The 17053-nt window shown below is 43.9% G+C and overlaps 1 protein-coding gene across 2 annotated transcripts in view; it reads right to left on the bottom strand.

Annotated features, from left to right (window-relative positions):
- Window positions 1-1310: 1310 nt before the first annotated feature.
- Arid5b (AT-rich interaction domain 5B) overlaps window positions 1311-17053 on the bottom strand; it is a 192680-nt gene continuing 176937 nt past the window's right edge. For both annotated transcript variants that reach the window (XM_008837297.3, XM_008837299.3), the window contains 2 exons: window positions 11413-11611; window positions 1311-7351 (listed from right to left, as the gene is read on the bottom strand). In XM_008837297.3, the coding sequence (XP_008835519.1) occupies window positions 5186-7351; window positions 11413-11611 (2365 nt within the window). In that variant the 3' untranslated portion in view covers window positions 1311-5185. The remainder of the gene's footprint in view (window positions 7352-11412; window positions 11612-17053) is intronic.

Here is a 17053-nt window from a genome sequence, read left to right as displayed (position 1 = left end):
TTCCCTGTCTATTCAAAGCCCGTCCCCAATGAGATGGTATGGTCTTAAAATCAAATCTGTCACCAAAGTCCTCCCTGCCCCCATCCCTGTCCCTCCTGCCTCATCTCTGGGGCTCTTTAGGAAAGGAATGCACAGAACCTCTTTGTAAATACCCCATTTCAACTGATGATAAAGCTGAGTAGGACCAGAGCAGGCCTGTAGGAAGAGGATCAAAGGAAAGACCAGAAACCATTCTCTATGACTGCCAGCCTGTGTATAAAAGATACAGACTCAGAATCACTTTTCCTAGATTCCCAGTGCATTTGTTCATTCTTCCAAGTCCCTCTGAAATGGAACCAGTGTCCCAGTCTGCCATCCCAGGGAAAAGGATCACCACCCTGATGTTAGGCTGCGCTCTGTGTGTACAGCGACTCTGTGGAGTATGGCATCAGAAAAGGCAATCCCCACCCTGTCACTGCCATGTGTAAGCCTCTCTCCTTGCTTAGGATAAAGACCAGAGACTCAGCCTGTTCGATTGGGATCTACTTGCCCTGTCCCTGCTGCACTGAAACCTCACCCAACCCTATTCCCTCAGTATGTAGTCATGCCATGGAAGCTACTTTCCTCCCATTCAATTCTTATAAGAAGCTCAACTTGTTCCTGCTGTGGGCCCTTTGCACACATGATCCCTGGGGCTTCAATTCCTCTTTTCCCAGTTCCCTCTCACTTAGTTAACTGGTACTCAGCCCTTATGTGTCAGTTTAGTCCTGATTGTCTCTCTACATATGTTGTCAGTCATTACACCTTTCTCCCCCAGAATTAGGGTACACTGGGCTTTTGACCTTATAGGGTGACTGTTTCATTGCCTCTTGCCCGGGGGACGTAGAGGCTCCAGAGACAAATCAGCCCTTTGCTTTCTGTTGTGCTCCCGGCTCCTCACAGTAAACCTGTCAACTGAGGCCTGAGTAGGCCTTTGTTGGCTAAATCAACGAACAGCGACTTTTGGAATCTTCCGGCAAAGGAATGTGGTATCCAAAGGAAATGCACAGATCCTAGGGTGCTGGGTTCAAATCTCAACTCTGTCATTTGTGAGTCAGAGGCAGGTGAAGCACCTCTCCAAGCTCAGTAAAATGGCTATAACCATATGCATATGAGGTTGTGAAGATGGGATGTAATGTAGAGCTTCTAGTGTGGTTCTCTTTGAACCACAGAAATCATCATCACTATCATTCAAGTCAGAGGTGGGGAGAGTGGGGGGTGAGGAAAGCGGGGGTGGTCCTCTGCTGAGGTCACAGGACTCCTTAGCAAGAAGTGACAGGCACCCAAAAGGAAACAGATAGTAACATTTTTTATTAAATATTACAGTGGATCAAAAAGTACAAAATATCTCTGGCCTGCTATGTGATTGGGCAACTATTGGCACGTAATACAGTATCAAAAGCAGTAATAAGTACAATTTGGAAAACATACAAAATTGAGTGTTTATAGTTGGCTCAGCATTCTTCTGGTAGTGTTTAAACTAACGCAAAGGTTACTCAATAACCTCGCCATTTGGAAACTATGTAACATCACTGGGCCAGGTTTCTATATACAAATAATCACCTTACAGAGCATAGAGGTTACATAGCTGGAGTCACCAAAAGTATACAATATTTACAACACAGGAAAGTTTAAAAAAGTATAAACAGCCAAGAGATTATGTTGCTATTCTTCAGACATATTTCAACCATGGGGAGACACGCAGAATATCAAATACATCAACAGCCAACACTGGAGTCGAGTGGCTCAAGGCCATCGCTCCAGTGCTGTGGGTCTCACCAGGGCGAAGTTCTTCCCATTGCTCTCAACTTGGGACAAGAGTCAAACTAAACCAGATGGGACTTGGCTGACCACCACCAACTGTGACTTAGTGGGACAAGAAGTAAAGAGAAATAAATGGTTCTCTTTGAAGGCACACTACATAAAATATATTTGTGGGACCACTTCGAAATTTCCATCAGACACACCAACACAGTGAGATACAGTACTTGAGAATTCATGCACCAGGTCAGAAAGCTGTAAAGTCAACACTGAGTTTTAACAAACCTTCTGTATATGCCCTGATAAAAAAGTGAAATTAGGAACTTCTAGCTAGGAAGTAAATAGGTCAGTCAGTCCTGTGGCAAATATTACAGGTTCCAATCACTTACCAGGAGACTACTTTAAGTCTAAAACTTGGTTGGGCTGTCATGTTATTTTAATTTAAATTTGATCTTATTTTTAAGTGGACTCGCCAAAGGTTAGACCAGAAGTTACAAGGAAAGGTTTATTTATTTTTAAAAAATTATTTAGACTCTCCAAATCTCCAATAAATCCTGGACCTAGTGGGTTTTGAATTGCAACATTTCTTGGAAACCACACTTGGTAAATAGATTTATGACTCCAGTGCCAATTAGATTCCACAGTTTCCTTTACAGAACTACCAATAACAATGGTCTGATTGCACAAAGAAACACTTGTGCAATGCCATTCAATAATAAGGCCCCTTGAACTCAAACAATGCAAACAAAGCCCAATTTAAGACTTTTAAAAAATGTCCTTCTCAGCCAATGAAGAATTCAGTGGTCACTTTGAAAGATTTCCAAGATGATCTCCGCGTGGAGTTTTTAGACAAATAGCATACCGCTTCTGTTGGGAACATCTACTTTCAATGCCTCTGTATTTGCCCTGGGGTTTTGCTGAGCGTGTACGAGCTTCCTCCAACAGAAACAGCAAATCTCTCAGAAGAGATGAGAAAAACAATAACTGGACTCTGTTAACATTGTCTGAAAATGGTGTGATCGAATTCCAACACGACAAAAGCCTCTAAAGTCACTGCAGTGGGGACAGCAACCACCCCATCTCACATCCAATAGGTGAGCTCCCGAGGGGATGCACGGCTCCCATGTTTTCCTTTGAGAAACAAACTCACAGAGACCACAAATGGATTCAGCCCAGGCCCTCTACAGAACCATTAGGCTCCTTTTCTCCAAGTCTTCAGATTCTGTGACCACTCAATCTAGTGCAACTTTCTCATATTGGATCCCAGCCAGCATCACGCTAGCTGGAATTGAGATCCCCCCCGCCCTTACTCTTGTGCAACAGCCGGGTAATCTGCACGCACACATTTATGATCTAAATTCTACTAGTCTATCTATGGTTTATTAAATATATAATATATCATTCCACAGGAAGGTAAATAATTCATTGAAGCAAATGGAACTCTTAACACTGGATCTCTACATTCTTTTGTTTCCACCTTTGGATCAAAAGTATGTTACATGGACTATTTGGCTTTGTATCATGACGACATTTCAATATAAACGAACGGCATGCATGGCTTTGCATGAGAGCCTCAGTTTCATGGTCACTGGCTTTGATTATTTTTGCAGTTGAATTACCTAGTTAGAGATGTTGAAAAGTGTCATCAAGTTTTATAGATTTAAATATATCAGAGGTAAAAAGACTTTGTTAACTATGGTCCTAGAGTCTACCGGTAGTGTTGGGGGAGAAAGGGGCAGTGGGCTGGGGACTTTTTAGAAGCAGCCTTCAGCAAAGTTGGGTGGAGATGGGAAAGAAAATCTGCTCTCTAGATCAACTTGGTACATGCAGCAGGTGTGTCCACCTTGATGTTGCATTTCTGGAGCAGATGGAATAAAGTGTCAAGAGTGACAGTCGGTGTTCTCAACATCTTGTGGTCACCCCACAGCCTGACCATCCATTCCAACCATAAAAGAAACCCAAAAGCAGATAGTATCGCCACGTGGTGAAAAACTCGATCCGTCACCTTATGTGTGGGTGTGCTCATAAAATTCACGCCCCAGAAAACCAAAGAGGATGACTTTCTTTTGAAACAGGTAATCCAATGACTCCCCAAGATGTAAGCTGGGAGAATCTTGTTAAAAAACTCAAGAAACCAACTGACAAAGACAGTAACTGCCTACCACTCAACAGGCCAAGGTCTGGCTACAATGTCTGGTGGTCAGGCCTTTGGTAGCTCCTTTCCCCAGTCCTTCTTCTCAGACTATGTAAAAGGTGTAGTGCCAACATCAGTGTAGGTCACCTGGGGTCCTGCTCTAATTTCTGAAATTCCTAAAACATCTGCACAGCCACAAGTATGTCCTCTAGACTTATTTAGCAGCTTGCTGCCAGCGAGGGTTTTGTTTTATGATTTCTCTGGTAGGTAGGACGGTTTCACAGCCTAGATAAAGTGAGTACAATGCTCAATATTTTCACATAATGCAATACTTCAGAGCAAAGCATTTGGCAGGGGAAGCGATGCCTTAAGCTCCTTCAGCTCTGCCACTTGGTGAGGAACAAAGTCTGTGAAGGAACGTCCTTTGCACTGGGTTGTGTTCTTGGGGTCTTCTGTCTGTTCCACTAGCAGATGCCTCAATTTGTAAACAATATAACTTGACCACCCAAAGCTGCTCAAAATAAGATGTGGAAAAAAAAAATTGACAAAACAAACATCAACTAGGACAGTCAGTCAGCCTTGAAACAAAACAGAGCAAAACCAAAAAACCAAAACCAAAACCAAGGCCAAGGACCTGCAAACAGGAGGGTACCGTTTAATTAGGAAAACACAACAGGGGACAGGAGAAACCAGGCGAACACAACTACCTGTACATAAATTAGGTGAGCGAACAGTGATACGGGTAGCTTTTAAGAACAAATATATACAATTCAACAGTGTTTGCTTCTCTGATTGTTTAATAGTGTCAAAATGCAAGATCTCTTGAAGTTTCACTATACATTGCATTGATTGAACTTGGAGAGTTTTATGACAAAGAGGGGCGTCCCTTGGCTGTGTTTGCCAGTCTTTCTTGCCCTTTCCTTTGAAAAGCCTGCCTCTGTTTTGCCCAGATTGCTTCCTGACCATCTGAACTCAGATGGGGTCTTCTAGTTCTTCCCAGATAGACATAGGTCCCTTCACAAGACTGACACCCAAAGGGAATGACCAGCAGCTAAGCTCTAGGCCATCCACGCTGGGAGGGAAGTCAATGCTGGCCAACCAGGCTAGAGTTGTCCCCCCAGAACTAGGCATGTTCACCTTGCCTTTCGGCCTCTATGGCTAGGATGAACTGTACCCCCAGATTAGAAGGAATACAGGCTTCTAACTCTGCAAGTCAGCCCTCCACGTTTGGCGCTTGGACCTCGCCATGGGGGACGCTGGGCAGAGCAGGGATTACAGTTTTGTGCTGGGGTGTACAGAGGACAGCTGGGAAGATGGGAAGGCAGCCTGAGGATTGATAGCAGCTAAAGGGTAAATGCTATTGTGCAAAAGGTCCCCGTAGGAGCTCCCTACAGGGGTGGCTGCGGCCAAGTGTCTATACAGCTGCTGAGAACTTGTCTGCGATGTAAAAATTCCTCTTTGCATCACAAGCGAGTGGAAAGCCAGGGGCTGCATCAGAGGAGAAAGCACCGTCTGGTTTTTCAAGTACTGCAGAGAGTGGGAGTACCCAGCTGGGAGCCTGGAGTTGAGGCCCGAGTTACACAGGCTCCCAGAATACAAACCTGGGAAGATAGGGGAGGAGAGGGGGAGCTTGTGGCCTTCCGACGTGCTCCCAGAATGCCCGCTGTAAGCTGCCTTGCCACTGTGGCCCTCCTGCTCACAGGTCTTGTCCTTCCCCGAGGCCTCCTTGGCTGGGTCCAGGGGAGACACGGCCCGGGCCTTTTTCCCAGCAATCACAAGATCCAAATCCTCCAGGCTGCGCTTTATGGGACGTGCAGCTCCAATGTTCTGGGGGCTCATCTTCCGGTGCAGGATGGGATGGACCATACCTTCCATCTTTCTGAAGTTCTCCAGTCTCACGTGGTGAGGCTTTCCTGACCTGGCAAGTGACTCGGGGTATTTTTTAGGGGCCGACATGGTCATGGGTGACACCCGGCAGGCTTTGGGATGGCAGTCTCGACTCTGGCTGCTGATGACCTGGAACTGGGAGGTGCCTTTGCTCTCCTGAGGCCCTGAGGCCGAGTGGGCCAGGCCCAGGACCTTGCTGGTTGGTTTGTGGGGATTCTTGGGAAGGCTCAGGTCTGTTGGCTGCTCATCTGTAGGGGCTTCTGCTGAGGCCAAATTCTTGTCTTGCAGATGCAGAGATGCGAGATAATTGACGTGGATCTTTTCTGGGTGTTTGTGGGAAGGAAAAGCGCTGTTTTCCGATTCCCGGTACATGTCCCTGGAGGAGTACTTGGGTGTCTGCTCGTTATGAAGATGGTGTTCTGTGTGTCGGTAGAGGCTGTGGAGATGCGGGGATGAATAGAAGTCGGACAGGAAGGAGGGCACGTGGGCGTGGGGGACTGCCCTTTTTTCTAACAGTTTATCCCTGCCCTCCTGTGTCTCTTGCTTCAGGATGTAAGAGTCTGCCAGGGAGCTGAGGTGGTGCTTGGAAAAGCTGCATCGGTGCCCATCAGACCGACTTAGTTTGTCGTGTTTGAAGATGTCATTGATGCTCTTTCTTTCCTCCGAGGGCTTGCTCTTGAGGCTCTGGACGTGCTGGATTACGGATGGACGGTTGACCGCCATGTGGTCAGCGCTTTGGCTGTGATGGGCCTGGGACAAACCCGAGCACAGGTCGTCCCTGGCAATCAGTTTCTTTTTGCTGATCAGAGGGGGCGGGGAGCCATAAGGGTAGCTGCTAGAGAGGCTGGCCCCACTCACTTGGGACAAAAGCTTTTTCTTGGCTAGTGGGGACATGATACCAGGATGGCCCCGGGAGTAGAGCAGGGGTGTGTAATTAAGTCCTTGGCTCTCGTTCATGGGCCCGGTCAAGTCTTTGTCTTTGAACATGTCAAAGGACTGTACCACGAGAACCTTTGGGGTCTGCTTGAGGGCAGTGTGGATGTCCTCACTGCCCAGCTGGTCTACTTTCACAGTGCAGTTGGCAATGTAGTCAGCCATGGCAGGAAGCTTGTCGTCCTCCGGCTCGTTCTGGCTTGTCAGTGGCGGCTGGGTAGCAGGGTAGCTAGGGAAGGATGCCTCTTGAAGTTCATTTTCAGGGCTCTCTGTGAAACAGCAGGGTTTGGCTTCCTGTTTTGTGTCCACCAGGGCAGTGGGGGAGGCGAGAGGCTGTTTGCCAGCCCCAGGGGTGGGAGCTGGAGCTCTTTCCGGGGCCAGGGGTGGGCTTGGAAGCAGAGGGGCTGGGCCCCCCTCTGCCGCCTCCTCCACCCCCTTCTCACCGTTGGAACCCTGTTCGGTTTCGGGGTCCCTCTCTGGATCTGCTCTGGACTCCGGGGGCTTCACGGCAAGGCCCTTGAACGCCTCTGATTTTTCTTTCACTTCTGCAGCTGGGAGAGGTTCTGGGACGCTTTTCTGGTTTAAAGTCTCCTGTTCCTTCTCTTGCTCTGATGGAACCTGATAAAATATTGCAAGAGACAGTCAGGAAAACCAAGCGCACTGACACACTTTGCTCGGAAATAAAACATCACACATAGCAAGCAGTTATTCTTGAAAACAGGCTTGTCAATCAGCTCACCGAGTTTCTGTAAGGTTTTATTACTCCCCAATCACAGCTCTAAACAAAGAAACCTAAATTACAGAAACATTCAGGAAATATGCATATTCGATTCTGCCCCTCGGGAGACACCTATCAAAACAGCTGAGTGTTGCCTTCGGATGGTATACAACCACATCACTCCTTGATTCTAATATATAGTTTAATTCTAAGGTTGTCTTCTTGTCAAATCAGTCAATTATCCAAATGGGTTTTAAATTACACGTTGTGCTTTATGACACTTCTCAGAAAGATTTTTTTTAAAGCATCTCTCTTTCAAAAATCGAGCCAACCCCATGTCAATAACAAACACCAAACTTATTCCTGGCCTTTCCTTTTAAACTGTCTCTCCCTAATAGTTAAGTGGGAGCCGCTGGAAACTAGCTATACGTAACTATTAAGCATTTCTTATACTTGTGATGTGCAGATCATGTTAAAATACCAAAAATATAAGCAGATGGACCTGGGGAGCAGTCTTTCTACGACATACCAAACTGTATGACTATCAAAACTCAAAACGGAACTGTCACAATTCTGGTGTGCAGTGTCTCCACCGATACAGATTTTTATAGTTATTAAAATAAATTATAGTCACTGGTGGATGCTTCTTCTACGTCCCTAATCCAGCTACTGCAGAATTGGTCCACATAAGCTTTGACATTAAAGGTGAATTTGGCTTTTCATCTGTGACCCAGTTGATAGACAAGCCTTTTCACAATCACCATCATTCTGCCTTGATACACCTTGTTGGGACAACCACTGATTCGGTCCTCACTACCTTGGTCCAATCGCATCAGTAGGACATTGTTCCCTTATGAATAAAAAAATGTCAACCACGTTAGATCTTCGAGGAAGACTGAAAGGGCTGGTCCGGAATACACAGGAGCGGAACTCTTAAGAGATCATACCTACTTTGTAGCTATGCCCCCAATCCTCCTGAAGGCATCCCTGCTTCCCAGGAGTGTGCTATACCCAACAGTCTGCCCTCATTTCCCGCCCGCCTTCACTAATTTCTTTTCTTGTATAAATATCGTTGCTTGTTCTACATTAATAGCCTTCATTGGTCTCTTGAGCTTACACATAAAATGGAAACACATAAAAGCTACCGATTGCAAAAGGCAAATCAGAGTTCCTTCTCTGGACCGGAGTGTGGGGCTTTGGGCCTCACCTAAGTTCCTGCGACTTTTGTCTTTAGCTACCTTAGAATCTCATTTCTGTCTACAAACCAGGTTTACAGGGGCTTTGAAAACAAGTTAGAAAAAGTTAAAGGTTTTTCTTTTCTAACTTGTCAGTGGCCAGTGATTCCTTCTCACTATATAACTTGCAAACCAATCCATGGAACCAGTGGATTTGACTAGAAGAGGCTCATCACCCCTACCCCCCGAAACTGAGTTTAGCGCTTCATATTGAAAACATGAAAAATAAAAATATGACATTATATGTAAACCACAAATCTGGACCACAGTTAATGAAAAGAGATACACCTAATGTGTAACATGGGTCTGTGTTGGAGTTGGGGAGTAATTCTTACTAGATGGACCATCTCCAAGAGGCTGGGGTGACAGCCTTACATGACAGACTCTGAAGCTCCCAACACCTAGAGCTCACTTCTGCAAAGGGAACCATCGAGCCTTGTGGAAAACGGGGGCTCACAGCTTCCATAAGTTCACTGGACTCTGGGTAGTGAGGATGCTCACTCTTGGGAATAGTCATGGGCTCCATGCTTAGGGTAGGGGACTCTTCCCACAACTCACAAAGTTTCAGAATTTCACTCCCCAGATGGATCTATTCAAAGGTTAGGTGGCCCTGTGGTCCTCCACATATCCACTGGGGCTTTGGCTGCATTGTATATCTGGTATCTGGTAGAACTTGTCAATCCAAAGCCCTGTGATAAATCACTAGGCCAACAGGATCAAGGGGGTGGAACGCAAGCCTGAACTTGGAATTGCCTTGCTTTTGGCCATTATGTTGCAAACTTGCAGATGTTAGAAGTCTGCAACAATGCCCCCTTCCTTTTTAAGTTACTAGAGCTTAAGATAATTATGGAACTTCATAAAGCCAGACCTGGTGGTATGGATGGAGGCAGGAAGATTGTGAGCTCAAATCCTGCCTGGGCTATAGAATGAGGCCAAGGCCAGCTTCAATCATTTATGGAGACCCTGTCTCAGAAAATAAAGGGAACAACAGAACTGGAGAAATGGCTCAGTGGTTAAGAGTACTGGCTGCTTCTGGAACCTGGGCTTGGTTCCCAGGACCCACACGGTAGCTAAAAATCATCTGTAACTATGGTTCCAGGGGATGTGATGCCTTCTTTTGGCCTCTGTGGGCATCAAGAACATACATACATCCAGGCAAAACACACATAAAAAATAAAGGTAATTCTTTAAAACTGTGAACAAAAGGGCTAAGGATGTAGCTAATTGGTAGAACATTTACATAGTGTGTGTAAAACCTGAGATTCAGTTGGTAAAGCAAGGTATTAAGAATGTTTTCTTAAAGTGGAATCAGTTGAGAGGTTGTGTGTGTGTGTGTGTGTGTGTGTGTGTGTGTGTGTGTGACTGTGTTTTAAAATGGTGTTTAGTTAGATTGTCTCATATGTGTTCATTATAAACCTCATTTTCAGACAGTATTTGGTATCAGTACCCAAATTCCTTTAGAGGCTGAATCCTAGAACATGCTCTCTCTGCACGTGACTGCTGATTTCCTCTTCTTCTGCTTTTTTTTTTTTTTTTTAATGGGCAACAGGGTTTTCATTATTCTTGTTGAAACTTAGCCCAGATTGGCCTCCTTGGCTGACTGGACACTGACAATCATATTCTCTGCTGAAGAGCTGTTGGGGGCTGAGGTTTGTTTCAAAAGCCTCAGAAACTACCTGTTAATATGGGAGGCAATATTAGTTTCTGAGGAAATACTTCAAAATTCCCTTAAGTATGTACTTAAGATCTTGCTTAAACTGGTCTCAACCCAGGGCTGCTGCAAGGTCATGAACAAGAAGGAAACAGCTCTAAAATTTGGGGGAGAGTCCTAAGGAGATGTAGCTTAGAGGTCTCCCTGGAGACCCCTCCCCACAAAGTCACACTGGCTTCTTAAATAATCTGGCTGTGAGACGGCCACGAATCTGTGTTTACTCAGTGGGAGCCCTTACTCTCAGGGAGCTTTAGCTTGGGCTCCTTCTAGCTCAGTTCTGCGCTTGGTTGCCAGTTTCCCTCAGGGTGTGCTCCTCTTTCTAGAATCTACTCACAGCCCATCCCACTCCATTCCACAAACTGCATCTTAGGTTCTGAGGGAAGGGAAGAGTTTGCTTAAAGATTTATTTTTATTTATATTTATTAGTGTGTGTGTGTGTGTGTGTGTGTGTGTGTGTGTGTGTGCATCTGGTTGTCCTTAGAGACTGGAAGAGGGTGCTGGATTCCCTGGAACTGGAGTTGTATGTGGTTGTGTACTGCCCAACCTGAGTGTTGAGAACTGAACTCAGGTCCTCAGGAAGAAGAGCAACTGCTCTTAACTGAGCATCTCTCCAGCCCATAAAGGAAAGGTTTCTTTTTTTAAAATTGTTAACTATTTATTTATTTATTATTTATTTATTTATTTATATGTTGTGCATGTGTATACACCACATTGCACATGTGGAGGTCAGAGGAAAACTTGCAGGACGGAATCAGTTCTTTCACCATGTGGATCTTGGGGATTGAACTGAGGTCATCAGCTTTGGTGTCGAGTGCCTTTGCCCCCAGAGCCATCTTCCTGGCTAATGGTTAATGGTTTTGAAGAATTTAAGAGGGAAATCATGGCTTAGAGTTTTTGACTTCTGAGTCTAGCCATGAGCTATACAGGGACACAGCTGGGAATTCTGGGTTCTGGAAGACCTAGAGGCAGGATGTGTATCCCGGAGCTGGTCTCCCTGGGATCCATAGCGACTCACCTCAGATACATCCTGGGGCTTCGGGGCGTTCTCTTTTTCTTTCTTGCTCTTGGGCATTTCATGTTTGATGCGTTTGGTTCCAGATACTTTTATTTTATTCTCATTTTCCTGTGAACTGTTCTCCTGTTTCCTAGGTTTGACTGGAGGCAAAGGCTTATCCTCTTCTCCCTTAATAAACCTTTCATATGGTAGGATTAATCTAAAAAGAAAGCGGAGGAGATGGTAAATCAGTTGGTCAATTCTAGTAACATAATGCTGTGGGTTTTTTTTTTCTGTAACCCCATCCAAAGAGGTGCATTCCAAGACTCCCCAGAGACACTGACAGAGGACAGTACCAAACTCTCTATACACACTATATTTTTCCTATACATATATAGCTGATAAATTTTAATTTATGAATTAAGTATAGTAAGAAATTAATACCCATAACTAATAAATAAAACAATTATAATAACACACTGTAATAAAAGTTATGTAAATGCAACACTTTCCAACAAGTCAGGCTGCATACTGTTTTCCAACTCTGGTTGACTTTGGATAACTGAGAGCAGTGAAGCGAAGTCATCTTAAGATAGTCATTGAGTGAACTCTCCACCATGACGTGAACGCATCCTAGAGACTTATTCTATGTTTACTGACCTACTTCGTTAGCAAAACTCCCTTATCTGGTTACCCAAGTACCTTTCTGCAAGACAGACTTCCTTCTGGTTTTGTAGGTCTGTTGCTCCGGATACCCACAGGGACACACAAGGTTGACATCAGCAGCAGCACACTTGGCTGAGTGGAAAGAAGCCAGAACCATAGCGACAGCCACTGTCATTCACCAGCCCATCAGCTGTGTATTGAGCCTCCACTCTGTGCTCCAGGCACTGGGAGACAGCCGTGAGCAAAATACTCGGAACATCTGACCACATTCACCTTATGTCTAAGGGGCAGGCCAGGCACATTATGTAAATCATTCCATCTAATCTTCACTACATCTCCTTGGGGTATTATTGTTACTATTATTATTATTATTGTTTTTTCTTTGATGAGTGAAACAGTTGAGAGTGCACAGGTTAAAGAGGATCCTGAGGGTCTCAGCATCCATTAGGCATGGGACTGGCTGCTCTTCCAGAGGACCTGGGTTTGATTCCCAGCACCCACACGGTGGCTAACAACCATCTGTAACTCTGGTTCCAGGGACACCCTCTTCTGGCCTCTGCAGGCTTTGCATGACATAGGTGCACTCACATACATGTGAGCAAAACAGTCATACACATAAAATAAAAATAAATTTTAAAAAATGCAGACCTGACATGATACACTTGAAAAAAAAGTCTTATGAAACCCAACTCTGTATACAAAAGAATATTTGCTTTGACCCCCCCTCCTCCCCTCCACACGATGAAGACACAGCACTTAATGAAGGTCAAGCAGAGGCGAGCTAGGTTTTGGCTGTGGCGGTGGCCCTGCCCCCCTGCTGATGCTAGCAGGAGGAGGTGTGTTTTGGGGGTGCCAAGTTAAAGAGGGCCTCGGCTGGGAGGAAGCAGACCAACCGCCAAAGCAACAAAAATCAGGGGGCTGAAGAACGCAAGCATTTTAATTATATAACTTTTTAAACAAAGTGCATAAAATTGCTCTAAAAAGGGAAACATCAAACAGCTCTGGTTTTAATCTGTTCTCCCTTTGCTACGCAGCTCTTGATCTGAACCAGGAAAAGGAGCTGATGTAATTAAAAGGCATGGATTGCGTTACAATCTGAGTTTCAACTTTGGTGATTAAAGTTTTTATAGTGCATTTGGTATGATTAATGACTCGCTGTGGGATTAATACAAGACTCTGCCTTAAAAACATGAACTTTAATACAGCAAACATAATTTTCTTTAAATGAGACAAGTTGACTCAGTGAAGAAGAGGTACTTGGTCTAGAAGCAGCAACAACAAAAATCTGTTCGAATACTGGGAATCCTTTATGTTTAAACTAAGACACCTGAGCAAAAGCTTCCTGATTTGGAGTATTTGTTCAGTATCCTAAAATTGGTTTCTGATTATACAATTTGTCACTCAGATTCTTAAGCACGCCACAATTCAGGTCTCAGAGTAAAGATGTGGGGACATTTGTGACCTCCACATTCCATTCTGTAATAACACGGCAAGTAAATTGTGGGAAAGTCAAATTCCAATTTATAGTTTATTAGGGCTCAAATCCACTTACTGAGCATGCTCAGAAAAGGTATGTGCAAGAAGATTCTGGCAGCAAGCCAGCCATGAAGATCAACACAGCCCATGGGGGATAGTTATCTTCAGATCCCATTACAAACTGAGTTTAAACATGTTACAGCTGCTAAAACGGGAAACTACTCTCTCTGTGTAGTCTTACTAAAATAATATATGGTTTCCAAATACCTGCTTCCCACTGTAATATTACAGCGAATGTTTATATAATAAAAAGCATAACTAAGCAGGAGATAGAAAAAAAGCAATCTTGTTCATACTTAAATTGATTCTGTCTCATCTGTAAAGTCCCTGACTTTCCCCCCAGCTCCTTCTGTGCTGTACTGAAGGGGCTTGATCCCTTTCAGTATCAGCAGGTGAGGGATTTTCACCCAGGAGCAAAAATGCATGGAATATTTTAAACTGGAAAAAATATTTTAAATTAATTTAATGAAAACATATTTTCTTATTGGGACAGATAGGTTTGTTGTACTTTTGTTTTGTTGCCATGGGAACCCACAGAGCTCAGAAGCCTGGGTATTCCAACATTTGCCATTTGTGGTACCCTCCCCCAGCTCTCTGCCCAATGGAGATGGTGGCATCATGAGGGACCCTCTATCGTGTGGTCACTGAGGGTAGGGAAGAAAATGAAAGAAACCAGAGAATGGGATGGGGGAGACACCCAGTGTCCATGTTCTGACAGTCTTGTGCTAACTCAGTCTCTAGATGGTACCAATGAACAGTGTGACTTCATCTTTAAATTCTGCAAGCTTACGAGGCAGGGCGATATTTTCATCCCAATTCTTAATTCTCTCTCTCTCTCTCTCTCTCTCTCTCTCTCTCTCTCTCTGTCTTTTCTCTCTTTGATTCAACTCATCAGCTGGCAGGCATACAGCAGGAAGAAAAATATATTTCACTGTGCTGGTCAAAGGCCTGCAGCCAAAAGCAGGAAGTCAGGAATTAAATGTTTCTTGTATCTGGAAAGAGGCATGACTAAGGTAAAACGGAATCCAAACACAAGCTCTGCTTGTTCAATGATTCCAGTGTGTGTGTGTGTGAGAGAGAGAGAGAGAGAGAGAGAGAGAGAGAGAGAGAGAGAAAGGTCAACAGAATGATTTTTTTCCATTTCTAAATCATTTTGAGATAATTATAGTAGCTCAGAGAGAAAAAAGCTCCGAAAATAAAACAAGAAAGGCAGCCGTTAAACAGAAAGAAGTAGCAATTCGAGCAGCTACACTCTGAGGAACAGGGCACGTTCTCACACAGCATACAAACAATCCGTTTCATACAGTGACTTCCGTTTGATGCAATTTTCGCCCAGTGTTTGTTCAGTTATCCTCTCACGGTACAATACAATTACCCCACAGGATATGATCTTATCATCTGATTATTAGAACTTTTCAGAGTACAAGAAGACGAAATCTATGATAGGTTTCTGAACATTTCAACGTTCAAAGTACATGTGGTATCATTAAAAACAGGTTGAGCCAAATGAAGTCAGCATTGCCCAATACAGGAAGCTGCGTAGGTTTGTATCCTATAAAAGCATTTAGTATAATGCAACATGCCTGTGCCTTGCAGAGGATTAGTCCTCAAATATTTGTAGTACAATGAAGATTTAATCAGTTTTGAAACTGTACAGATACAAAGCAAAAATGTACCCCCTCCCACCAAGAATCCATTACACAGAAGAAATATTTGGAGAGGACTGAAACTCAAAGAATGCAGCCTGGGTTTGGGGTGGGTGGAAGAAAAGCAAAATCTAGGAAATCCATTCAGATCTCCCCCTCCTGATCTGCATCTAGGAGAGTACCTGGGAGCAGGGGAGATAAATCGGTCTTTATTCTTATCCACATTTCATATTTCATATTAGCGAAATTCTTATTTATGATGCCATTAATGGATCTGAAATAGGTAAGCCATCATGTATTAAAAAATAACATCTTTTCATAGGCATAAGATTTGTAGCAGTACGGGAGCATGAGATTTTATTTTTCCCTAGGAATAATGCAAGAATAACATTTTCCGCCCTAAGCAGAAACAGTAGGGGAGCCCTTTGCTATCACAGAGCCTCTTATTAAATTCAGTCACTGTGAAAAGGAAGATTTTTTTTCCCCTCCTCATTCTTCTTCTCCCTTTTTTTCTAAAAAAAAAAATAATAATCTAAGGAAGACTTAAAAATCAACCCAAGTTAAAATTAACAAATCAATGCCATTATAACCTTGATTTATTAGTGTCGGAGCCAGTAAATTATCATCATACAAGAAATTGCTGGTTGGAAAAGATCTTGGCTTTGCTAAATCTCAAGTTGAATAATGGTGTTCGGTATACTAGGTTTTTAGATGTGCCTCATCTGATATTATAAAAAATTCAATACATTTCTCTACAGCAGAAGTCAGGGGTCAGCAAATCTATTACTGTAATGTAAGTAATCTGGCAGCCTGCCAACTCTTTCTCCCTTTTATTATTTTTTTTAAACACTGAGGCAGATAACTTTATATTTACCAAGTCTGCAATCCTCCAGGGTCTTGCCTCTCTTTCTCGACAAAAAGCAGCAGCTGACATTAGGGAAACGTATATCACTCGCCATCTGCATCTCATACGAAAGAAGAAAAGACCCTCATCTTCATGAGGAAACCCTTCCCTCCTCCCATCTCAGAGGAAAAATAAAGTCAAGTTTCATCTGTACAGAGTGACCACTGATGCCTCCTGAACCAATTCATACTTGTGTGGAAGGACTGAAGTTTGGGGCCAAAACATTTAGCAAACAGTGCTTAAGAGGAGAAATGAGAATTTATCTATTTATAGAGCTCTGAAAATGATACTATAATAATGTCTGGAACTGATTCAATTCCAGAGTCAGGGAAAGGAGTGGGGAATCATTACGGTTTTGTTTGAATCTCGAACCCTAGTTCAGCTAGTTCATGGTATTAAACCAGAAAAAGAAATCCAAGTCTGAATACTTGCTGTGATTTTTGGAGCAGAATAATTTAGGGGAAGAGGGAATAAAGTTGCTGTGTATGCTACTGTAGAAACATGGCCGCTGTTCTCACACTGGCGGGGCTTCTCTGTGGCACTAGAAAAGGAAACAGCATATTGGTTCCGCGGGGCCCTAATCGGACCCCAGATGTGCTCGTTACATCTCAGAGTTCATTCCAGGGTTGATCAGTTCTAAGGCTTGGCTAGGCGTTTCCCTTCTGAGCCAGAAACTGAAAATATAACTGCAAAGAGTGGGAAGCAATCTTTCATCAAGTATGGAGCCAGTAGATTTTAGTCTCCCTTCCTGAAGGTGGGTACATTCTCTTGTTCTGGTTTCAGTGAGCACTGACTGTCTAATCTCATACTTTCCCTCTCCAGGTGCAAGACTTCAGCTGTGAGAATAACAGAATAGCACTTAGTCAGTGGAGAAGCACACCAGATACACTTATGTACTAAGTGGGGGGTG

The sequence above is a fragment of the Nannospalax galili genome, unplaced genomic scaffold (genome assembly GCF_000622305.1).
Source record: "Nannospalax galili isolate Female #2095 unplaced genomic scaffold, S.galili_v1.0 scaffold178, whole genome shotgun sequence".
Lineage (NCBI taxonomy): Eukaryota > Metazoa > Chordata > Mammalia > Rodentia > Spalacidae > Nannospalax > Nannospalax galili.
The sequence above is the reverse complement of the archived record's forward strand: the minus strand, read 5'-3'. Positions and strand labels throughout refer to the sequence as shown.